The 25,988-nt window shown below is 46.5% G+C and overlaps 2 protein-coding genes across 2 annotated transcripts; both read left to right on the top strand.

The window, feature by feature from the left end:
* Positions 1–16,246: 16,246 nt before the first annotated feature.
* On the top strand, positions 16,247–25,722 carry PRDM7 (PR/SET domain 7; the record flags this gene model as incomplete). Its single annotated transcript, XM_027119893.1, has 9 exons — positions 16,247–16,370; positions 16,685–16,792; positions 18,608–18,661; positions 20,484–20,636; positions 21,276–21,377; positions 21,593–21,864; positions 22,279–22,346; positions 23,473–23,853; positions 25,346–25,722. Coding segments are annotated over 9 exons (1,545 nt in total), but the record flags the coding sequence as incomplete, so codon positions are not given.
* On the top strand, positions 17,033–17,188 carry LOC113626917 (60S ribosomal protein L39-like). The gene has a single exon (XM_027118870.1). The coding sequence runs from the start codon at positions 17,033–17,035 to the stop codon at positions 17,186–17,188; it is 156 nt and encodes a 51-aa protein (XP_026974671.1).
* Positions 25,723–25,988: the final 266 nt, after the last annotated feature.

The following is a 25,988-nucleotide window of genomic DNA, read 5'->3' on the forward strand; positions in this document are numbered from 1 at the left end:
GTACTTACGTACAATGGAATATCACTCAACAATGAAATCAATGTCGTCAGGCCCGTACAAGCATAATGAATGGATTTAGGTACGATGATTCAAAGGAAATAAGTCACACAGAAAAAGAAACTTATCATAAGATATCACTTATAGAGGGAATGTGAACTTGGCTACACATGAACTGAATTACAAAACAGAACAGAGTCTCACATTTAGAAAACAAACTTATGCTTTCTTAAGGGGAATGGTGAGCTGGGGTGCTGCATAAAACCAGAGATTGAAATTAGCACAGATACTATTCCATAAGCCAAATATGTAATAGACAAGATATACTCCTTGCTCAACGAATTAGACTCAACACCGCCTATTCACCGCAGAGGAATATATCTGACAATAAGAATATTAAAACATATATTATTTATATGTCTCCGTAAGAGAATCAAGTGTGTGTAGAGCAGTATACACAGCCGTGAAAATCAACTAAACCCCATTATTAAAATAAATTTCAAAAACAAAGACAGTGAAGGAGAGAAAGTTCTTAAATAATTCGTTCAGGGGTTGTGATGAAACTTGGATTTACCACATCTACACCCACAGCTGGGAGAGACATAAGGCTGGACACTTGGGGCTGTGAGGATTGGTGAGGTTCGGTGAGCAAATGCACACCCTTTGAAGTAGTACTGCGTGCTACCCATTCCATGGGTCCCAACCCTCCAGGTTTAAGGGATTCTTCCTACAGCTAAAACATGCGTGGGAAACCCAGAGGATGGTCCACAGTGTGATCGGGCAAGGTTTCTAAAACGCATCTCATTATTCGTCCTCTGATACTCGGGTTCGCCATTCCAGACGCTTTACTAACAATCTCCCCACTTGAGAGTCAGTGCTTGTAACCTCCTGTCTGGCACACTCTGCAACTTCTGCGGAGGATGAACGGGAATAGGGAGAACCAATGAGAGACTAGCTGTAGGTGTTTGGACGGGCACATTTCACTCTAATTTCCCACCAGGATGTAGAATTAACCAAAGACTCAGCGTGCCGTGCCGGAACCAGAATAGGGCCTGAAGCAATCCTGTTGATTTGCGGCCAGCTCACAGAAAGCGAGTTGAAAAAAGGAGCTCAGGGGCACTGCAATTCACAAACCTGCAGAGTTATAAAGGACAACTATCGTCCAAAAATATATTGAGGTAAGGCTGTGAAGAGGACTTGAAAGCAAGGCACAATTGCAGGAAACAGATTTCAGGAGGTAGATTGGAATTGCATTTAAAGCATATGAAAAGCGGCAGGTCTTCGGCAACGATGCACTTGGCCAAAAAGGGCGTATGCGTTTTTTCCTGAATATATTCAGGATAAAACACATACGCCCTTTTTGGCCAACCAAGCAAGCGGGAAATTCAAATCTGCACTACAAAGAAGTCTCATCCTAACACGTACCCTAACCCTATCCCGCTACCGTACCCTAACCTGTACCTGAGACCGTACCCGTTCCCTAACCCTAACCCTTACCCTAAGCTGTACACGAACACTAACCCGTACGCTAACATGTACCCTAACAGTAACACATAGCCATACACTAAACTTTATCCTAACCCTACCCCGTATCCTAACCCTTTCCCTAAACTGTACCATAACCCGTACCCTAATCCTAACCCATCCCCTAACACTAACCCATAACCTAACCCGTACCCTAATCCTAACCCATACACTAACACGTACCCTAACCCTAACCCGTTGTCATACCCTAACCTGTAACCTAATCCGTACCCATTCCCTAACCCTAACCCTAACCCTTACCCTATCCCGTACCATAATCCTAACCTGTACACTAACACTAAACAGTACCCTAACACTTACCCTACTCCTAACCCGTGGTCATACCCTAAACTGTACCCCAAACCATACCCGTTCCCTAACCGTAACCCTAAACCATACCTTAATCCTAACCCGTAACCTAACACTAATTGTACCCTAACACGTACCCTAACCCTAACCCTTTGTTGTTCCCTATACTGTACCCTAAACTGTACCCCTTCCTTAACACTAAATCTAACCCTAACCCTTACCCTAACCCGTACCTAACACTAACCCATACACTAAACCTAACCATAACCCTGAACGTAAACCGTACCCTAATCCTAACCCATACCCTAACACTAACGCATACCTTAACCCGTACCCTAACACTAAACCATAGCCATACCCTAAACTGTACCCTAACACTAACCCGTACCATAACCCTAACCCTAAACCATACTCTAAGCCGTACAATAATCCTAACCCGTAACCTAACCCTAAACCTTACCCTAAACCCTAATCCTTACCCCTAGCTTAATTTTGTTTTTTTTGTATTTAAAAAAATATTTTCTTGGGTTAAAACAAACTAGCAGAACAACAAAACAGGGGGCTTCGCTGGTGGTGCGGTGGTTAGAATCTGCCTGCTAATGCAGGGGACACAGGTTCGAGCCCTGGTCTGGGAGGATCCCACATGCCATGGAGCAACTAGGCCCATAAGCCACAACCAGTGAGCCCTCGCATCTGGAGCCTGTGCTCTGCAACAAGAGAGGCCGCGATAGTGAGAGGCCCGCGCACCGAGATCAAGAGTGGCCCCCCACTTGCCACAACTAGAGAAAGCCCTCACACGGAAACTCAGACCCAACACAACAAAACTAAATAAATAAATAATAAACTCCTCCCCCCCCAAAAAAAAAAAAAAAAAAATAAAACAGAAAGTAACCTGAGTGTCCCTCCAAAAGCTAAGTCTGAAATAGTCGGTACTTCTGTTCTGTGGACTGTTATGTAGCCTATAAACAGTGTGAGAGCTCAATCTGTTTCTCTACAGTGAGGAGCGTGATGTTCCAGATGATAGAACAGCTGGATAAAATGAGAACGCTACACACTATGCTGGTCGGTTCAGTACATGGGAAAGGATGGCAAGTGGTAAAATATTAGCTTTTCCTTTAATTTTTTAAATTTCACTTGTTACAAAGAACTTCAATTATAATTGTACTTTAAAAAAGTAACGATGGAAATTTAAAAGAAAAAATATATATTGTGTGTTCAGTTACGTTTCATAGAATTATGAAATGCTCCACCCTCTGGCCATTACCTGAAAAAACAGCTTTAAAACCTATGCTAATTGTCACTTCATATGAACAAGTCCTGCAGGGCTGTAAAGGAAACCTGCCTTCATCATGTCTTGCGGGAGGTAAAGGCCAAAGTATTTCAAAATGTGGCACATATTTCAAGAAAACCATTTGAAGAACTAAGCTGTAATAACCGTTTGAAAAATAAAAGGACATGCCTGAAAGCTCAGTTTCAAAGGATTATGAGACACATGCAAATCCAACCACACAGAGGTATCAGCTCACACCATTCAGAATAACCATCAGGAAAGAAACTACAAACGATCAATGCTGAAGAGGTGGTGGAGAAATGCATACCCTTAATTTGAAGTGGGACGTAACATGGTAAGAGGCACGACTGGGAACAGAGTGGAGGTGCCTTTAAAAGGTAAACATTGAGCTACTATATGATCCAGCAGGCCCACTCCTGGGCCTATAACATAAGAAGACATAATTGGAAAGACACAGGCAGGCAAATCTGCACTGCAGCAGTATTACAATAGCCAAGACATGGAAGCAACCAAAAGTCCATCAACAGATGAGTGGACAAAGAGGAACTGTTACATGTAGAGATGGAATATTAGCTCGGGAAAAAAATGAAACAATGCCATTTGCAGCACCATAGATGAGTCTAGAGGTAACCATGCAACTTGTAGTAAGTGAGAAAGTGAAAGACACCTAACGTATATCACTTATAGGTGTTACCTGAAAATTGATAACAATGAAGATATTTCCACAGAGAAAGGCAATCACAGATTCATTGAACAAACTTATGGTTCCCCAAATCGAAAGGTGTGAGGATTGGATACATTACGATATTGGGGTTAACATAGATATAGAAACACATGTGAAATATATAATCACCAAAGACCTACGGAATACCAAGAGAAGACTACTCAACATTGTGTCATAACCTACCTGGGAAAAGGTTCCGAAAAAGAGTAGATATATGTACGTGTGTGAAAGAACCACATCTTGCACACCTAGAACAAAAAAAAAAACCATTGTAATCAAATTTGCTGCGATAAAAAATAAAAATTAAATTAAAAATATGAACAGGAAATAATGAGACATAAACTTAAAGGAATTTTTCCTGGCACATCCCATTCTAATTTTCAACCTAGAACAGGACTTCCATTACGGCTCTGTTGCCCTGGTAACCAGATTTGGTAAAGGAGAAATGCTGCCGCCTTGTGGCTGTTTCACACAACAGCAGCTTTAAACCAAGAGGTAATGTTCACTTAATATTCAAAATATGTGCAGCACTGTAAAGGACACCGGGCCTCAAAAAATGTCCTGGGGTCGTAATCGACCAGAAATTTCAAAAGACGTCAACAGGGCTTCCCTGGTAGTGCAGTGGTTGAGAGTCCGCCTGCCAATGCAGGGGACGCGGGTTCGTGCCCCGGTCCGGGAAGATCCCACATGCCGTGGAGCGGCTGGGACCGTGAGCCATGGCCGCTGAGCCTGCGCATCCGGAGCCTGTGCTCCGCAACGGGAGAGGTCACAGCAGTGAGAGGCCCGCGTACCGCAAAAAAAAAAAAAAAAAAAGACGTCAACATTTCAAAAGGACAATGTCAAGATGCATATTTTGCACACATTTTGTCTTTTCTCTTTTTGTTTAAAAAAATGCATGGAATAATGCTCAATATCAGGAACTAATAAAGCCATGCAAATGCAATCTACAAAAACGTTCACCTTACCACCGTCGGAATGATAATCAGCAAAATAGTCTACAAAACATGAATGCTGAAAGGGTTTTGGAGAACTGTGTACCCTCTAGCTGCTGCTGGGATGTAATCTGGTAACAGCCAGTAGTGAGAAGAGAATGGCAGTGCGTTTAAAGTTAAAAATTGAGCTCATCACTCTGTAATAACTTACACGGGAAAGGAACCAAAGATGAATAGATAGATACATAGATATGATGAACCAGATTCTGTACACCTAGAACAAACACAACATTTTTATCAAATTTGCTCTGATAATAAATAAAAATTAAATTTAAAAAACAAACAAGAGGTAAGGAGATATAAGCTCTTGGGGGTGTGCCCTGGCACATTCCACTCTAATTTGCAGCCTACTAACACGATTTCCAGGAAGGCTCTGTTGCCCAAAAACCCAGAGTTGGAAATGTAGAAATGCTGCCGCCTTGTGGCCGTTTCCCGCAAGAGCGTCTTTAAACCCACAGCTAATGGCCACTTAACATTCACAAGGACTCAGGGCTGTAAAGGACACCTGCCCTCAAAAAATGTACTGACGTGAGGGATGGCCAAAAAAATTCAAAAAAGGCAAAATTTTCAAGAAGGTAGTATGAAGCGGTAAGTTTGACTTACTCTCTTGTTAAAAAAAGGAAAATGGATAGAAGCTCAACCTCAGGAATTACTAGACTCACGCAAATGTAATCTACAAAAAGCTTTCAACTCACACCAGTCGACTGACCATCAGCAAAAAGTCTACAAAGAATAAATGCTGATGTGGTTTGAGAGAACTGTGTACCCTCTAGCTGCTGGGGGGATGTAAACTGGTAAGACTCAGTAGTGAGAAAATAATGGAGGTGCGTTTAAAGGTAAAAATCGAGCTACCATGTGATCTGGTAGGTCCTTTGATGCGCCTATCACCTGAGCAGACCCGAATGTAAAAGACACAGGCTGTCAAAGCTGCACTACAGGAACATTTAACATAGCCAAGACTCGGAAGAAACCAAAATGTCCGTGAACAGAAAAATGCACAAAGAGGAAGTGGTCCATGTACACAATGGAATATTAGCCATGGAAAACAATGAAACAGTGCCGTTTGCACCACCCTATAAAGACCTAGAGATAATCACCCAACTTGAAGTAAGAAAAAACTGAAAGACAGATATCCTATGACATCACTTCTAGGTGTTACCTAAAAATTGATACCCATGAACTTATTTCCAAGAGAAGGAAATGCATGGACTAAGAAAATAAAATTACGTTTAACCAATTGGAAAGGTGTAAGGAATGAATGAATTACGATATGGGGGTTAACAGACATGTACTAAGACATATGAAATATATAATCACTAAATACGTATGGAATACCAAGAGAGGTCTACTCAACACTCTGTGATAACCTACACGGGAAAGGACCCAAAGATGAATAGACAGATACATTGATATGATGAACCAGATTCTGTACACCTAGGAGAAACAACATTTTTATCAAATTTGCTCTGATACCTAATAAAAATTAAATTAAAGAAACAAACAACAAGTAAGGAGATATAAGCTCTTGGGGGTTTGCGCTGGCACATTCCACTCTAATTTGCAGCCTATTAACACGATTTCCAGGAAGGCTCTGTTGCCCAAAAACCCAGAGCTGGAAATGTAGAAATGCTGCCACCTTGTGGCCGTTTCCCGCAACAGCGGCTTTAAACCCACAGCTAATGGCCACTTAACATTCACAAGGACTCAGGGCTGTAAAGGACACCTGCCCTAAAACGTTGTGCTGAGGTAGGGAATGGCCAACAAAATTCAAAACAGGCAAATTTTTCAAGAAGATAATATGAAGACGTAAGTTTTACTCACTGTCTTTTAAAAAAAAGGAAAATGAATAAAAGCTGAAACTCAGGAATTATTACACTCATGCAAGTCTAATCTACAAAAAGGTTTCAACTCACACAGTCGACTGACCATCAACAAAAAGTCTACAAATAATAAATTCTGAAGCGGTTTTAGAGAACTGTGTGCCCTCTAGCTGCTGGTGAGATGTAAAGTAGTAACAGCCAATAGAACACAAAGGAGCTACGTTTAAACGTAAAAGTTGAGCTACCATTAGATGCAGCAGGCCCACCGCTGGGCCTCTCACCTGGGAAGACCAGAATCCGGAAGACAGAGGCTGCAAAAGCTGCACTGCAGCCTTACTCAGAATAGCCAAGACGTGCAAGCAACCTAAATGTCCGTCAACAGATGAAAGGATAAAGAAGCGGTCCATGTACACAATGGAATATAAGTCATGGGAAACAATGAAACACTGCTCTTTGAGGCACCATAGGTGAGCCTAGAGATAATCACAGAACATGAGGTATGTTGGAAAGCGAAAGACATATATCCTATGATATCACTTATAGATGTTACCTAACAACTGACAAAAATGGACATATTTCCACAGAGAAAGACACACACAGACTTAGAAAACAAACTATGCTTATCTAAAAGGAAAGGTGGTGGCAATGGATAAATTAAGATTAGGTTTACCATACCTATACAAATACAGATTAAGTACATATATCAAAAAGCCCGAGCACATAGCAAGGGAGGTGTACAGAACACTCTGTAATCCTTTACATGGGAAAAGGATCTGTACGTGAATAGATATACATGATGTACGAATGAACCAGATTGTGTACACCTAGGACAAACTGTATTCTAATCATTACCCCGATTAAAACAATTAAAACAACGAACAAGAAGTAATGAGACATAAACTTCAGGGGCTTTTTCATGGCACATTCCATTCCAATTTACAGCCTAGTAACAGGACTTCCAGAAAGGCTGTGCTGCCCTAGTACACAGATTTGGGAATGGAGAAATGCTGCCGCCTTGTGGCTCTTTCCCACAACACCAGCTTTAAACCCAGGGCTAATGGTCACTAAATATTCACAATCATTGCAGGCCTATAAATGACACCTGCTGTCCAAAAAACTACTGGGGTCGAAAGTCGACCACAAAATTCAAAAGAGGGCAACCTTCCAAGAAGACAATTTCAAGAGGTATATTGTACTCACACTTTTTTTCCTAAATAAAAGAGAAAGGTGTGGGAAAATACTGAATATTAGCAATTATTAAAGACATGCAAATCCAAATTACAAAAACCTATCAGCTCACACCTGTCACAATGGCCATGAGCAAACATTCTAAAAACAAAAAATGCTGAATGGGTTGTGGAAAAATGCGTACCTTCGGTGTTAATTGGGACGTGGCAAGATCCGCTAACGAAAACACAATGCAGGTACTTTGAAAAGGTAAACACTGAGCTACCAGTCAATGAATCATACCCACTGTTGGGCCTATCACCTGAGAAAATGCGAATCAAAGGTCACAGGCTGGCAATACTGCACTCCAGCAATATTTACCATAGGCAACACTTGGAAGCAACGAAAATGTCCATCAACAGACGAATGCACAAAGAAGAAGTGGTCCATGTACAGCAAGATCTTTTTTGATCCACCTCCTAGAGTAATGCCATAAAAAAGAAAACTAAACAAATGGGGCCTAATGAAAAGTAAAATCTTTTGCAAAGCAATGGAAACTACAAACAAGATGAAAAGACAACCCTCAGAATGGGAGAAAATATTTGCAAATGAATCAATGGACAAAGGATTAACCTCCAATATATATAAACAGCTCATGCAGCTCAATATTAAAAAAACAAACAACCCAAAACAAAAATGGGCAGAAGATCTAAATAGACGTTTCTTCCAAGAAGACATAGAGATGGCCAAGATGCACATGAAAAGCTGCTCAACATCACTAATTATTAGAGAAATGCGAATCAAAACTACAATGAGGTATCACCTCACACCAGTTAGAATGGGCATCATCAGAAAATCTACAAACAACAAATGCTGGAGAGGGTGTGAAGAAAAGGGAACACTCCTGCACTGTTGGTGCGAATGTAAATTGATACAGTCACTACGGAAAACAGTATGGAGGTTCCTTAAAAAACTAAAAATAGAATTACCATATGATCCAGCAATCCCACTAGTGGACATACACCCAGAGAAAACCATAAATCAAAAAGACACATTCACCACAATGTTCATTGCAGCACTATTTACAATAGCCAGGTCATGGAAGCAACCTAAATGCCCACAGACAGATGAATGGATAAAGATGTGGTACATATATAAAATGGACTATTAGCCATAAAGAGGAATGAAATTGGGTCATTTGTAGAGACGTCGATGGATCTAGAGACTGTCATACAGAGTGAAGTAAGTCAGAAAGAGAAAAACAAATATCGTATATTAATGCATATATGTGGAACCTAGGAAAATGGTACAGATGAACCGGTTTGCAGGGCAGAAATAGAGACACAGATGTAGAGAACAAACGTATGGACACCGAGAGGATAAAGCCGTGGGGGTCGGTGGTGGGAGGAGTTGGGAGATTGGGATTGACATGTATGCATTTATATGTATAAAATAGATAACCAATAAGAACGTGCTGTATAAAAAATAAAATAAAATTCAAAAATTAAAATAAATAAAATTTTAAAAAACAGAAAAAAAGTTATTCCCTTCATATAGATGTATTTATATGAATGAATTATTTCCCGGCTTATATCTATAAATACAAAAAAGAGGAATAAAAGCTACCTTGAACCAAAAAAGAAAAAAAAAAAACAGAACCCACCAGTTATACAGATGAAAACCCTATCAGGGTACTTGCTCCAGTGGTAAACAATTCTGAAGTTGGTCAGAGGCGGGGAATCATCTCCCATGCAGCCAGCAGCCCCCCACCCCGCAAGCAGCGTCCTCATTGCAAAGCTGGGGGACCGTGCCGAGGCGTCTGTGAGTAAACGTGAGCTGAGCCCCAGGCCAGCTGCTGCTGAACTGTTCCCACACTTCCCAGGTAAAACACCTGAACATGTACAAGGACTTGAAAGCCTACAGGAAGGGCCGTGGAGCCACCCCAGCGACAGCATGCCTGCCGACTTGGTGCCTGCAGGCCAGCCAGGATGGTCCTGGCCCCGGTCGCTCTTCTGGAAGCTTTCCATTTCCCTGCCCGAGATACCCCTCCTGTCCAGGCCCCCACTGCTTTTTTCCTTCCTCACCTCTGCCCGGGGAGAAATTCCAGTGGCAGTTACGGGTGACACATCCTCTTCTTTAGCAGGTGGCAGCTTGGCAACTCCTGCAGAAAGTCCAGCAGAGCCCCACTCACACCGGGCCACCCACAAAGCCGTGGCCCCTCACTCCCACCCACCAGCCCAGCCCCGACACTGCTGACGGGGCAGAGAATATGGCGTCAGGCACAGCTGCAGGGGCTCTTGCTGCCTGGAGCGGTGTTTATATTGACCTCAACCCAGGCACACCTGGGGAGGGCTGGCCCGCACGGTCAGGCTGCCCAGGTCAGCCAATCCTCACCCCTCAGGGGCTCACAGTTGCAGAAAATGGACCTTGCTGAACCGGCCAGGTCCAAGGAACAGGTGTGGGCTCCTGAGTCAGGATAGACAAGGGGCTGCAGCTCTGGCTTGTTTTCTAATCATTTTATCTGGCCCATGAGTGGGAGACAACTTCAAGAAGACCCTCTCCTAATGAGAGGAACCCAGGAGTCAGGGAGAGGAGGGGTGGTGGGTGGAGACAGGGCCTGGTGCCCCAGCTGCAGTGGAAGTCTCTGGAAGACCAGGCAGAGGGAGCCCGCACAGAGTGATGCCCAGGGTCACAGACCTGTCGCAGCTGCTATTTGTTAGTTCAAGTCCTGCTCTGAGGTGCTCTGTGTCAGCGCTGAGCGACAGGTGATCTGGGGGTGCTCTGCAATGAGGGCTATGTGCACGGTTCCTGTGAGCCCAGCCCTGCCGGGGTACCTGTCCAGGGGAGCTCTGTATCCTGGGAGGGGCCTGACCACGAGAGCCCCGTGGGCTGCTGGGGACCTGTTAAAGGATGTCAGGACAGTCAGTGAAGCCACCGAGGATATACATCCAGTAGTTCCTGATTCCTACACCCTGCTGGTCATTCTACCATCCACCAGGACATGGTATTCTGTATTAGACTTCAATGATGCCTTCTTCTGTATTCCATTAGTCCCAGAGTCACAAGAAATCTTGGCTTGTGAGTGGCAGGACTCAACATACGACAAAAACAATACTGCTGGGCCGTCCTGCCCCAAGGGTTCAAAAATTCCCACACCGTCTTTGGGGAAACGTTAGCTAAACACCTAAAAGTTCTACCTCTGCAAAAGGGAACCCTCCTTCAACATGCAGACGACATTCTGATCGCCAGCCCTACTAAGGAGGCCTCTGAACTACCTAGCCAATAAAGGATAGAAGGTGTCGAAGAAAAAGGCTCAAATCTCACAGACTGCGGTGACCTGCCTGGGCTTCATTCTCACAGAAGGTCGGAGAAGCCCATCCCAGGAAAGGGAAGAAGCCATTTGCAGTCTGACCCCTTCTAAAACTTGAAGACAGCTTAGGGGTTCCTGGGGAGGCCGGGGATTGCTGCATCTGGATCCCTAACTACAGTCTAATAGCTGGGCCTCTATATGAAACACTGAAAGGAAAAGATGACGATCCTTTCGAATAGAATCCAGAAGCGGCCTTTCAAGAATGCAAAGAGCAGTCGATTCAGACCCTTGCCCTGGAACTCCCTAATTTAGCTAAACCCTTTGACCTTTACATCCCCATAGAATGTGAATCGCCCTTGGAGTGTTAGTGCAAAAACTGGGACCACTTGAAATGGAACAACGCAAGAATGCCCTCCAGGTAGGATAAACTACGGTCACCAAGGGCTTGGCCCGCCGCCCCATCCAGCCAGGATACTGGCAGTATCTAAAAACCTGGAAATCAGCAGCCCGCGAATCCAGCTCCCTCCTAAGGGAAAAGGACCCCACGTGGTCATCCTAACCACCCACCATGCCCTGAAGTTACAGGGGTCGCTCCGTGGGCACACTGACCTCGAGTGAGGAGGGCCTCCAACTCCAACCTCCAGAGAGACAACCGGGGGCGACGGGCCCCCATGACGACTCGTGTGACCATCACTTGACCTGGAGCTTCTCTCAGAAAACAACAAGAGTGTGCCCCAAAAGAGCAGACTACTGCTTGCAGGACTTACGGCACCCAGAGGGGAGCTAATAAGCTTGGCGGGGGAACCGTATATCACGCTGTCACCAGAGAAAAGCCTACAGACACCGCGGTGACGGCGGCCGATGAGACCAGCTGGACTCCTGGCTACTTCAAAAGGCCGTTGACTCAGTGGCCGTCATGGTCCTGGATCACCACCGGCCCTGGACTGTCTGGGAGTTGAGCGGGCAGGACTCTGACACCTGGTGCTGTTTGCACGTTAATTCAGGGGCCTAATTGAAGAAAGCGCAGACTACCGGTCAGAGCATCTAGGCTGGCAGAAACCGTCAGCCTAAGGCGGCCGAACAAATGTGGGGCGGGGTAAAACCGGCCCCCCCCCCTCCAGCGTCTCTGCGCATCTCTTTCCTGGACCCTTAAAGGTCATTAGAATCTATAACACTTCCAATGCCGGCGCCCAGGCGGACGAGCACTGAGGCAGGAGGCCTGGGGACAATCAACCTCACCTGGAGGCTGCTGGGGAGAAGTTCTGCCCCTCCCCCCGCGTATGAGGACTCCCAACTCAGCACAAAGTAGTTACAGAAGAGGGGTCTGCACCCACAGCGCCCCAAGAATGAGGAATGGGACAAAAGGCAGAGGAGGGGTTTGTCACCGGCAAAGCCCATGAAAAATTCCTGGGAGATAAAAATAGAATCTGGGCAATAAAATAAAGTCTACCATTTATTCCTCTGTGCTTTGTCTAATTCCACGTGCTCCTAGGGTTCCGCATGCAGAGGTCCCACACCCGGCACTTCAGACCCGGTGCAGAATGGCTGGGTCGACACCTCAGCTCACGGGGCCCCGTGCAGACTCCGCGATATAGAGCCTGAGCTCCAGCCAACCCGGCCCTCGAGAGCTCCGCCCCCTCCCTCCCGCTGAGGCTGCCGGGATCCCTACACAGCAGCCCCGCCCACAGCCCGCGGCGGAACGCACGCTCTCACCTGTCCGTTCTCTGATCAAAATATAAAGTTTTCCTTTGCTTCTGAACCAAACTCAGTCTCGTTCTGTTGGCTCCAATGACACTGGGCAGGGGGACCCTTATCGGGGCCCACTCTGGAGGATCAGTAACAGAATTTGAGAACATTGTAACTTCAGTGAACAGATGTGTGAGCCGAACTGTAATGAACGTAGAGCAGTGTATAAGGCTCGTGTAAAATAAGATGTTTCTAACACTTCCATTTGATATTTCCATCACTTGATTATAAGCAAGTTCAGTGGAGGGTTATTGTCTTATTTGTCAGCTCAACTTTACAGAAATTAAGTGATTTTTTTCCAAGGCTGTACATCTAATAATCTTGGCTGAAGCTTCAATCTTCTTTTGAATGCTTTTCCATTGAAAATGATACCTCTCTTTCAGCTCCCCCATTTCTGAGGAATATAAAATCTTATAACTTATTGTTACCAAAGGGGAAAGGCAGGGGGAGGGATAAATTAAGAGTTTGGGATTAACACATACACATTGCTATTTATAAAATAGATAATCAACGAGGACCTACTGGATAGCACAGGGAACTACACTCAATATTTTGTAATAACCTATAAGGGGAAAGAATCTGAAAAAGAATAGATATCTGTATCTACATCATCTATCAACGCCAGATAAAATGTAACCTAAGGGTGGCCGATGGTGACCGCTTCTGACCCTCAAGACTTCAATCATCTAAAGCTTGGACTCTGCCTACTGCCCAAGGCCCTCCATGAACACGCATGTACCCATAGCTTAAAACTCCCCCAGTTTGGGGGTTTGGGGAGACACTGTTTTGACAAGATCCCTGGTGTTCTCCTTACTTGCTGCGAGTAATAAATCCCTCCTTCTCCCAATCTTTGGCTGGGTTGTGTCTTTTGGCTCGACACCCACCAAGAGGCAAACCCAGTTTTCTGGTAACATCTCTCCATCCAGACCCCCAACCAGCACTCGTGGTCCCACCTTGACAGTAATTCTACAGTCAGTTGTCTTGCTTCCAACACATGGAAATCATGCTACGTTTCTGTGACCAAAGCTAGGTAAGGGGCAGAAACACTCTCCCCGTTTTATCTTGTGAAGCCCCCTCTGCAGATCCATTGTCCTCGAATTTGATGCCTCACTTTAATGGAAAACACTTGCAGGGCTTTTTGGTTTTATCTATATCTCATTTCCGAAGGCTTTTTAGACCTACATTGCTTAAACATACAGATTACTCCTAAGTGCCACTTCTACTTTGAGATTTAAAATTCTCCCAGTGTTTTTTCTAATATACTTATTATTCCATTTGTCGCGTTTAAATCTTTGAACGTATGTTGTTTATTTTGTGTCTCATCAGATTTTAGTTAATTACCTAGTTTTCCCCTGAATAAAGCAATACTCATCCCAAACAGTTCTTGCCAAAACTGGATTTTACAAGGAAGGGAACAGGTGGGCCCAGGAGAAAGTTCGGGAGCACGACTACAGTCCGGTGGAGCAAAGACCCTTGTTCAGGACACTAGACGGCCACGGCCACCCTGAAGACCCACCGCCCGCTTGAGGCTCCAGGATTAAGACGGGCTGCCTGACGGCGGGCGGAAAAACCAGTCAGGGAAAACCGCGAAGCTGCTCCTGCGCGCTGGAGGCTTCCTTTCAGACACGCGCGGGACCCAGAGCAGCCAATCCCCGAGCGGTGGGGCGGGACCTTCTGCGCGCTCCGCACCCTCCCGGCCGCCTATTGGCGGGACCGCTTCTGTCGCAGCACCGATTGGTGGCTTGCACCTGACGGGGCTTTACAAGCCGGCTCCGCGCCCTTCGCTTCGCCTCACCTCAGGAGTTCGCGAAGCTGCAGAAGCCGGAGCGCGCGCCGGGCCGGGGTGGGCCCTGCGAGGGGACAGCGGAGAGACTGACGGGAACTGCGAAACCCTTATAAACCCTCAGCCCGAGGCCTTCACATTCCAGGCTGGGAGGCCCCAGATCCCCTCACCCTGAGGGGCTCCAAATCCCGTCTGCTTGGAGGGACCCCGGGTCCTAACCTGAGGGACCTAACATCTCCTCAGCTTCAGGGACCCAAAGTCCCTTCACCCACAGAAACACCAAATCCCCTGATGCTTAGACCCCCCAAATACCCGGAGTAACCCCTAGAGGTTAGGCGCCCTAAAAATAGCCCCTGCAGAGAGGCCAAATTTCCCTACCCTCAGAGGCACTGACTACCCTCAGCCCGGGAACTCTTAACCCCTTCATCCTCAAAGACCACAGCTACCCTCAATGTGGGAGAACCTAAAGCCCCTTAAGGAGAGACCCCCGATTTCCTCAGGCTCAAAGGTCCCAAGTTCTCTCAACCTGCGCCTTCTACATCCCTTCAGCCAAAAGACGCCAGATACCATCAGCCTAAGGGACCCTGAATCCCCTCGGGTCTGAGGAACCCCAATTCCCTTAGCCGGAGCGACCCAAATCTCCTCAGGCTTAGACATAGAACGCACGTTTTGCCCAGATTTTTCCGGAGTCCCCAGGTGGAGATCCCCAAAGCCCTCCTTGGAGAAATAGTCCCTGTCCCTCGCTGGAAGAGAGCCCTGGTTGTCAACCTGACCCCAGCCCAGCAGTCCGGGGCTTCCAGGTCTCCTCAGGACTCCCTCAGGCACCCACAGACACAGCCCTCCCAGTGCCTTTCCTCAGAGGGCCCGAGTTGCAGGGGGCCAAAGAAACCGAATCTAGTTCACCTTAGGCTGGACTGTCGTGGCTGGCGAGGATCCGTCCACCCCATCAGTACCCTCCACATCCTCTAATCCTTGCCGGGGTCCTCACACCTTCCTGCTCGGGACACCCCAGCCGAGGAACACAGACCTAGCTCTGGGCAGGGGCCGGGGCTACCTCAGCACCTTCTCCTTCCACAGGCACCTTGGCCTTGAGGCGGTCCCAGGCCCATGAGCACCGACAGGTGGCCGGAGGACAGCACTGAGGGAGATGCTGGGAGAACAGCGTGGAAGCCCACGGTGAGCGGTGGAGGAGGCAGAGCCTGGCTCGAAGCCGGCTCTACAGGAGGGACAAGAGGCTGGTCCCTGGAGGGCTCAGACTCCTGGCCTGCACTGCTGGGTGACCTTCTCTGTGAAGGTACACAGGATGGGGGTGCCCGGTCCTGTCTAAGATGGGGGGGGGGGGGGGGGGGGGGGGGACAGGACACTATAGCATCGTCAACTGCTGTGTGCCCAGGGAGAGTTAGGAAAATGCTCAGTGTTTGCTCAGTTAAGCAGGACACGGTCCGAAGGAAAACCTTCATCCTTGTCTCACAGAGACCACCCAGCGGCCTCAGGCTACACCCTGCACAGGGTGGAGGAGAGGGCCCAGCTCTAAGTTCTGACTTAGATTAGTAAGTCACTGATGAAATCGGTATTCTCTCTAGGCCAAAGATGCTTTCAAAGACATTTCCATATACTTCTCCAAGGAAGAATGGACAGAGATGGGAGAATGGGAAAAAATCCGATATAGGAATGTGAAAAAGAACTATGAAGCACTGGTTACTCTAGGTAACAGGAAATGCTGGGTGCCTGGGAGCCTGGGAAGCGTGAACCACGTCTTCGGTCTCAGTGTTAGCTTGGCTCTCTCTGAGATGGCTTCATCTGCTCACAGTTGCCTTCCGTGTGGAGACCAACCTGCAGGAAATGTGTGTTCTTCTGTATTCAGTGTGGGCCTGGCCCTGGCAGTGCAGAGCTCACCCCTTCCAGACTCTCCCAGCCCATCCTACCAAGTCACACTGACTCTGTGGCACTTTCCATCGCCTCTGGGCTTTGTTCCTCCTTCTAGCTCTTCCCTTTGGAACCAAGATTTTGCTCCTTTCCAGGTCTCAGAGCCCCTCGGCCAGCTTTCATGTGTCACCGCAGGCAGGCCATCAAAGCCCAGGTGGGTGACCCTGAGGATTCTGATGAAGAATGGACTCCAAGGCAGCAAGGTGAGGGGCCAGGAAGATTTAGAGGTGTCTTCCTGAAAACAACCTGGGTTTGGGTCTCAGCTGCGTCTCAGGCATTAGCAACAACAACAAAAAAAAAACCCATAATTTTTCACCCAACAAGCAAGATGCAAAACAGAATATTATACGATAAGAGACTATCCATATAAAGTTTTTAAATATGTAAAATAATTAGCCTCCCCTTCTCTGCCATCCGACGTGCGGTTGACTCTGCTCCTCACCATGTCTTCTCACGAGACTTTCACGATCAAGCGATTCCTGGGCCAGAAACCAAAGGAGAATCATCCCATTCCCCAGTGGACTCAAATGAAAACTGGTAATAAAACCAGGTACAGCTCCAAGAGAAGACACTGGAGAAGAACCAAGCTGGGTCTATAGGGAGCCACCCATGAGGTGGCACGCGTATTTATGCTGCGGAAGGTCACTTGCATCTTACCGTATCACCCTGAAAGCATCACTACTATCTGGACAAATGCATCCATTTGTTTTATTGGGAAAAAATGATTTTTCTCCTTGTGTCAGTGTTTCTGCATTAGTGCTTTGGCTCAGTAATAAATATGAGAACTTTTGTTGGAAAAAATATATATATATATTGTTTATAGGTACATTAAAAGGCCGTAGATGTATAAAAATTTGAATGTGAATAACAAGTACCAAATTCATCACCAAAGGAGTAAGTGCTGGCAGGTGGCTTCATTCTGTCTTGGTTAGTTTTTTGTTTGTTTTTATTTTGTTTTTGAATTTTGAAATAGAAATTAAAAGACCCGCAGTGGTTGTGGCAGAATGGTGACATAAGACTGCATGGAGGTGGATGTATAGGTTTTCCAGTATAATTCTCAATAGTTTTCTCTTTTTTTTTTTTTTTGGCTGCGTTGGGTCTTCGTTGCCGCGTGCGGGGTTTCTCTAATTGCGGCGAGAGGGGGCTCTCTTCTTTGCAGTGCGTGGGCTCCTCGTTGCAGTGGCTTCTCTTGTTGTGGAACACGGGCTCTAGGCGCGTGGGCTTTGGTAGTTTCAGCATGCGGGCTCAGTAGTTGTGGCACACGAGCTTAGTTGCTCCGCGGCATGTGGGATCTTCCCGGACCAGGGCTCGAACCCGTGTCCCTTGCATTGGCAGGTGGATTCTTAACCACTGCGCCACCAGGGAAGTCTCGAGTACATAGGAAGATTTTTGAGTGTTGATTTTGTATCCTGCAACTTTGCTAAATTCTTTTTTTAGTTCTAACAGTGTTTTCTGTGGAATATTAGAGATTTTCTACACATAAAATCATGTCGTCTGCGAACAAACCTGATTTTACTTCTTTCTTTCCAAATTGCAAGCCTTTTGATTCCTTTTCTTATCTAATTCCCTGGCTAGGACTTCTAGTACTATGTTGAATAGAAGTGGTGAGAGTGGGCGTCCTTTCCTTTTTTTCTTGATCTTAGAAGAGGTCACTTTTTCCACCAATCAGTATGATGTTAGAGGTGGACTCTTCATATATGACCTTTATTATATTGAGGTAACTTCCTTCTATTCCTACTTTGTTGAGTATTTTTGTCATGAAGTAAATTTATTAGATACTTTGTGAACATAGGATGAAGCACAGATGAGGTTTATGTCTATTTTTTTTTAGTTTTAAGAAAATTGTGATGCTCCCAGTGGAAGCATAGGCATCGATGATACAGAAATCATTTTCCATTCCCCCTTTGGTAATCCTTGCACTTGTCACTCTCTGGTTCAGAATTCTGTGTCCTTAATTCAGATGCCCAGAGTTTGGAAACATTTACCAACCAAAACACTGATTTCTCATCATCTTTTAGTTAAACCTTCTTGGGTGGCCTTCAGAGTGGAGCACAGTAAACACCAGAAGGTAAGTATTTCCCAAATCCTGTTGACAAGAAAACCTTCCTCATGGATCCAATCACAGGTAAGAATAGGAGAATACACAGAGTATCCTAGAAACTGCTGCTTCCTTTCATGATTCTTTAGCACAATGTCTGATATCATCATCATTTTTATAGTTAATAAGAATAGCAACAGTAGTAGGTTGTTCTATTTTCACGTTATTTTCATAATATTTCAGACTCTATTTTAAGCATTTTACATGAATAAACTCACTTTAAACCTTAAAACGATCCTGTAGTACCTATAGGTAGTGTAACTATCCCCATGTATATTGAATAGATCAAGAAACGGAGGTAAAGAAATGTTTGAGTATATGCCTGAGATCCCAGTGTCACTGGTAGTGCAATCTCATCCAAAGCTGCTTCTCTAAAACACTTACAAGCTGAGTAGAACGTCCACAGTTTTATAAAGTTTACACTGTCTTATTCATACATACATCTTTATATCATTCATCTGACGGGTGATTTCAACCTCAGTTCTTTTCTGCTACGCCAAAGTGAGTGACATGCTAAGACCATCTGACTAAGGGAAGCTTACAGATCTGTAGGCAATTTGTAGAGTGGATTGTCTGATACGAAGAAGGAGATGGACCCCCAACCTCAGAGCCTGCTACTCTAATAAGAGGAAGCATCTCCCAGCCCTGACTAGCTTCAAGTTTGATCATTGAAAACGAAAAGTAAGAAAATAACTTTAGGACTTCATATAGGTTACCCGCGGTTCAACAGAAACTCATCCCTCTGGAACTGATTTCAAATGCTCATTCTTGCAGGAGAAAGTAACAGCTCCTTCCTCCGGGCTCTAATTAGGCAACTGTCATGTTTGGAATCATTTGCTTAGCCTGCCCCTGCGTTGCAAGCTTTGAGAGCCTGCTCCATCCCTGTTTCTTCTCAGAAGTCCCAGGCCCAACTCAAGGCCCCTGAGGGCCCCCTGGAGGTTTTCTGAACGAGTGACTCCACATTTAAACATTCACCTAGAAGTAAGAGGGTCAAGGAGTGCTGAAGATAGTATCTGTGAGCTAGATTTCAAATAGGGAGACAGTTGAGGGGGTGAATTGATAGCAGGGCTGGACTCTCACGTTCACACTGTACTACATATCAGTAGCTCACAAAACAATTTGGTGAACGTTATTAAATTTCATGTCCACTGTAACGTCAAGAATTAGCATGTATACCAATTTATGGTTCAGGAAACTGAGGAGAACTAGCTAGTCGTACAGCCTTATTCAAGCAGAATCGACGGGAACCAGCTACTCTGATTCCAAACATTCTCTCTAGGATATGGCAACCTGCAACGTTCAGCATCATTTTCTTTATTGTCTAGATAAGTTTCTGCCATACCATTTCTCTGTTCTCTTCCCAATCTCACTGCTCTGTCACCTCATTTTCCAGAAGTGTTTTGTCCCCTCTGTACTTTTCCACATTTCCTCGTCCATCAGAGGTCCACTAATTAATAGAAGACCCCCTCTTTTTTTCTATAAGCCCTTACCCCCGCTTCTTTCCCAGACTTTGTTGATTCTTCCCAATTATTCTCCCTGACTCGCTCTCACTTTTACGGAGAAATTTGAGAGAAAGTTGAAGGGAAGGAACCTTAAGATATGGGTTCTAGTCTTGATTCACTACCCACTTAGGCCCTTTATTTACGCTCTAGTGTTCAGACTCCACCCGCCCCGGGTATTTCCAAGGGTTGTTGGAGTATTAACTAAAGTCATGCATGTGAAAACACTTCATAAGCCCTAAAGAACTAAAGAAATGCATGTTGTCTTTCACTATGTGACTCTCCCGTTGAAGGCAGTGCCCCCGGTGCCATTAAGTAATGAATGTAGTTTGAAGAAATTGCCAGGAGCAGCGCAACTGCGGAAGGCAAGTGGCCCCGCGCAGGCGCAGAGCCCAGCGCCCCCTCCCGGAGCAGCAAGCACCTCTGCATGGCACACTAGACAAAAGCTGGGTGAGAGAAAATAACTTGGGGGCTTTAGTCCCTCTAATTCTTCTAGAAACGCTGATTAGTATGGCCTAGGTGTGTGGGGTGGACTTGCGGTAGGCGTGGGTTTAGGCTGGACTGATCTGAGACCTGAAGTTAGCACTGGGGCCTTGGGAAAATCTTACATGTCTTCTGAGGTCCTGATCGCTAATCTCTAAAGTAAACATAAGGATACATAACTCGTATAGTGTTTGAAAACATCAAATTAAATATAAAAGTACGGACACACACACGTTGTTCAAAAATCCATCTGTGATAATAGTGACCATGCTTTCTTAGTTAAGGCCTCTGCTCAATGCCTAACACGTAATGTGCCTTAACCAATATTTTCTGAATGAGTAAATGTGTCAATGAACCATTTTCTAAGTAGAAAGGTTGGGAAGCTAAACCTAATAATGGGAAGAACAGGAAGCTAACACTGAACTGGGCGTCTGTAGTCAGTGTGGAGCCTCGGTCTGTCTGAACCAGTAGCTAAACGGGGGAAAAACAAAGTATACAGAAGGACAGGCGATGATTCGATGGGAGGGGATTTCACATTTTCTGATAAAACAGGGACCAACACTCTAGACCCCACCAACCTTGCTTACCTACTCTTCTCCAACTTAGAACGCAGAGCAAAGCAGGTTGAAGTGAAGATGTATAGCCTACGAGAAAGAAAGGGCCACGTATACCAAGAGGTCAGCGAGCCCCAGGATGACGACTACCTCTGTGAGTGACCCCACTGGCCCATTACAGAGAAGGCTGTTATGTCTTGCTACAATAATCTCACCTTAGCATTTGGTCCCCAAATCATCCCCTTTGTCTAGTGACTTGGGGTACAGGATTGAGGCCAAATGACATGAGCGCCCCGGTTCTTTCTGAAGGTCTTTACAACCAGGAACACGCACTGTATCTTCCCTAATCTCTGTCGCTCTCGCCTCCAGATTGTGAGAAGTGTCAGAACTTCTTCATTGACAGCTGTGCTGCTCACGGGGCCCCTACATTTGTAAAGGACAGTGCAGTGGAGAAGGGGCATCCCAACCGCTCAGCCCTCACTCTGCCCCCTGGATTAAGTATCAGACCATCAGGCATCCCTGAGGCTGGGCTTGGAGTATGGAACGAGGCATCCGATCTGCCGTTGGGTCTGCACTTTGGCCCCTATGAGGGCCAGATCACAGAAGATGAAGAGGCCGCCAACAGTGGATACTCCTGGCTGGTGAGAAACACCCACCTCTTCCCCTGTCCTCTGGCCTCCACATCCCTTCTGTGGATGGGTGGGGGGGCCTCACCTTCAACATGCTAGGACGTGGATGGGGACAACACGGTTAGCTCTGTGTACTGAGTGCACTTTGCATGAACACGGAACTTCTACTTAAAGATCAGAGGCCAGGTGGGAGCACGGTGGTACAGGCACAAGGAAGCGGCTCCTCCCGTGCGGGGCCCTTGGCCTGAGCGGACAAATAGACTCAGACGTGAGGATGGTGATTAAGGAGCTCATTGCGTGGTCACGATTGGCAGTTGCATCCGTGCAGGCTGAAGAGTACTGATGACAGCAGAGTGAAATAATTCTTCTATCACCTCCCACCAAAAAAAATAATAAAAGCCTTTAACTTCCTTTTATGACACTCAGATCACCAAAGGGAGAAACTGCTACGAGTATGTGGATGGAAAGGACACGTCCTGGGCCAACTGGATGAGGTAAGTCCAGTAGGTTTTCAGGTTCCAGAGAGGACACTCATCTCTCTCAAGCCCATGTCCCTTTCCTTCTCAGACTGCCCCCCTCAATGGTTTTTACATCTTCTGTCCCTCTTTTTTCTCCACACAATGCTCTTTCATTTCAAGAGACGTCAGAAAAAAGGAAATAAAAATATAGTATGTGTCCTCAAAATACGTCTCTGTGCTCAAGAAAACTGGGGTACCTGAAAACAACTTGAGGAGTCTAGATTCACCAGGGACACTTATTTACCTAATTAACACTTATCAAGCACTTACTATTATGCTCCAGTTTAGAAAACGGAGTCCATTACTTAAACAGATCACATCACCCATGTCCTTACGGAGGACACACTGCAGACAGACATTAAAAAATTGATTTTAGGAACATTTAATCATAATTTTCCTATTTTTCAAGAAGTGCACAGCACCACCATAACCTAACGGGAGGTACCTTTAGTCTGTGAGGGCAGCCACCTTCCCAGCCTTGCTTCCAGTGAGAACTGGGTTCTGAAGCCAGGAGACAAACGGACTGCAGGATGGTTGTGAGCAGCCCCTTTCTCTAAGGTCCCCTCCTTTCATCAGGGGAGGCAGAAAATGAATAAGCTACTATTGTTCTGTGTTTCGAGCTAAGTCAGAGAGCTCTCCAAGTTTCTACAGGAACCTGGGGGAGGCAAGTGAATCGGGGGCCCTGGATGCACGTGGGGAGACTGGAGACAGACCTCTCGAGAGAACATAGGCTGGGGCTGAGTGCTGAGGGATGTGTGCTGAACTAGAAGCACCAAGTTCTGTGGAATAAAAACAGAACTTCATTGAGAGTTTAGAGGTCACCAGTTTTACGGCCAATCCAGGTGGAGACAGGTCTGGAATTGGGCTTTGGAAAACAGATAAGTAGGTAAGGAGAGAAAAGCAATCTGGCCTGGATGGGCAACAGCATCTGGAGATAGGGATTCACAGGAAAAGCTCGAAGGCGTGAGCAGCAGGTTCCCGCGCAGCAGCAGCGGCAGCTGGGGCAGCACCAGGCCGCGACGGCAAGGAGCTGGCTCGGGTCTGACGGGTGGAGGGAACCCATCGCCTGCGCTTTCTGTCCCTTTCTCTGCCCCAACCCCAGGTATGTGAACTGTGCCCGGGATGAGGAAGAGCAGAACCTGGTGGCCTTCCAGTATCACAGGCAGATCTTCTACCGAACCTGCCGGGTGGTCAGGCCGGGCTGTGAACTGCTGGTCTGGTACGGGGACGAGTACAGCCAGGAGCTCGGCATCCCGTGGGGCAGCGGGTGGAAGAGCCAGCTCGTGGCGGCGGGCAGAGGTGGGTGCCACCGCTCTTCCAACGCAAAGCAAGAAGCGCTCCTGGGGAGCTTTCACGGTCCGGCTTTCCATCAGGGTAAACTCCAGTCTGGAGTCAGCAAAGTTTCAATTAAGATGCTTCAGAAATTGATCCATAAGCCTTTGACTCTTAGGGAAACTTTTTATATTAAAATTTTTTTCTTCTAGTTTTTTTAATCCCTCATGCAAAAAATATATAACATCATATAGGGCTGAAAGGCTTAGAGGAAAAAAACAAGTTTCCGAGCACCTACCAGCTCTCTCACCTTCAGCCATTTCTTCTTCATCTCCTCCATATTTCTAGATGATATGTGTACACGTTGATTTGCATTCAGTCACCATTTCAGTTCGTTGTCACATGAGTTCACACACTGTGCCAGACAGGGCTCCACGAACTGGAAATAGAGATTGAACAGGACGGTCAGAATCACTGCCCTAGAGCAGCACGTGCCTCATACCAGACAGCAATTAGTGCTTTGAAGAAAAGTAGCCCAGAAAAAGTGCCTTGGATCACTGTGAGCGGAGGGGTGGGGTGTGGCGCTCTCCCGAGACAGCATTTGTGGGCAAAGTGTTCCAGGCAGGGGAACGGCCAGTGCCGCAGCACCAGGGCAGGAAAGAGAGGCCATGCAGGTGGTCAAAGAAGGAAGCACAGAGGGAGAGGAAGCAGGCTGGACAGAACACGGAGGCCTCAGGGCCTGTGCTCCACGCACAGACATGGGGGTCCCCCCGGGTGACGTGAAACAACCGTGCGGTTTTCAGCTGCAGGGGGCATGTTCTCTGCTCTAAGATGATGCTTTGGCTCATTTTTTGGAAAGAGATAGCAGTGGGGAATCCGCTCAGAGGTCAGTTCATCACCAGGTGAGAGGGGAGAGCGGACTGGCTGAAGAAGGGCAGGAGCTGGGGTGTATTTTTAAACGGGACTTCCTACTGCATTTTAAACGGACTAAGCCTGACTGAAATCAATGAGGTGTGAATACTCGTTGGCTTTCTGAGGAAGGACGTACTTTCATTTTCCACTTTATGGAAAACTGAGAGAGAAGCAATTCATGACCTAATTGGGGCATCAGGAGCCAGAGTCCGTTAGTCAGTGGGACCTGGACCACTCGGTCTTGTCCAATTTGAATCCCACTTCCTCACAGAGATTCAGACACAATGGCTGCTCAACTAATACGTCTCTGTGAATGAGGAGCCTCAAATCCAGCTTTCCTCACAGGTGCCCTAACCACTACCCTACCCTGCCTTCCACATCTGGAGATCTCCAGGATGAGTGCCCCTAACTTAATAAATTCCTTCCCCTCGTAGGAAGTCACTCGGGGCGATTCCACCTATCATCAAGAGTGTTCTCTCCCAACAGGATAGAATACCTGTGGCCCCTCTGTCACAAAGTGATAGGACTTTTCAGATACTCCTATGTGGGCAAAGGTCACTGCAGTTCCACCTCTTATAAGGAGTGACACTGCCTCTGATGCTACTTGAAGGTCCCTAGTCAGGGCCACAGGTAGAAGAGGCCCTTGATACGGGCTTTCTGGATTTCTGAAGAAGACAGAGTGAGTAAAAATGGAATGGAAAAGTAGACTGTAAAGGCACACTTGTTGGGAGACAGAGCTTGTGCTGTCAACACTGAGATGATTAGTGGTTCAGGCCTTACGGGAGATAAACCATCTACCTGACCAAAAGCTTCCTCTTTCAGCAGACCCAAAGCCCAAGATCCATCCATGTGGCTCCTGCTCTCTGGCCTTCTCCAGTCAGAAAATCCTCAGCCAACATGTGGAATGCAGTCACCCGTCTCAGGTCCTCCCGAGAACATCTGCAAGAGACCGCGTCCAGCCAGAGGATCCCTGCCCAGGCTATCAAAATCGGCAGCAGCAATATTCTGATCCACACAGCTGGAGTAACAAACCTGAATATCAAGAGGTCAAGGAAAGGTCCAAACCTTTGCTGAAAAGGATAAGGCTGGGGAGGATTTCAAAGGCCTTTTCCTCCTCTCCCAAAGGACAAATGGGGAGCTCTAGGGCACATGAGAGAATGATGGAGGCAGGGCCCAGCACAGGCCAGAAAGTGAACCCAGAGGCCACAGGCAAATTACTCATAGGGGCAGGAGTATCAAGAGTTGTAAAAGTCAAGTACAGAAGCTCTGGGCAAGGCTCCAAGGATAGGTCTAGTCTCACCAAGCACCAGAGGACACACACAGGGGAGAAGCCCTGTGTTTGCGGGGAGTGTGGGCGAGACTTCAGTTATAAGTCAGAACTCATCAGACACCAGAGGACACACACAGGGGAGAAGCCCTATGTTTGCGGGGAGT

The sequence above is a fragment of the Aethalodelphis obliquidens genome, unplaced genomic scaffold (genome assembly GCF_003676395.1).
Source record: "Aethalodelphis obliquidens isolate GAN/ISIS:26980383/991018 unplaced genomic scaffold, ASM367639v1 scaffold20, whole genome shotgun sequence".
Lineage (NCBI taxonomy): Eukaryota > Metazoa > Chordata > Mammalia > Artiodactyla > Delphinidae > Aethalodelphis > Aethalodelphis obliquidens.

What these genes read in the sequence shown, in the direction of transcription:
- LOC113626917 (XM_027118870.1), top strand. Translation starts at nt 17,033, where the DNA reads ATGTCTTCTCACGAGACTTTCACGATCAAGCGATTCCTGGGCCAGAAA.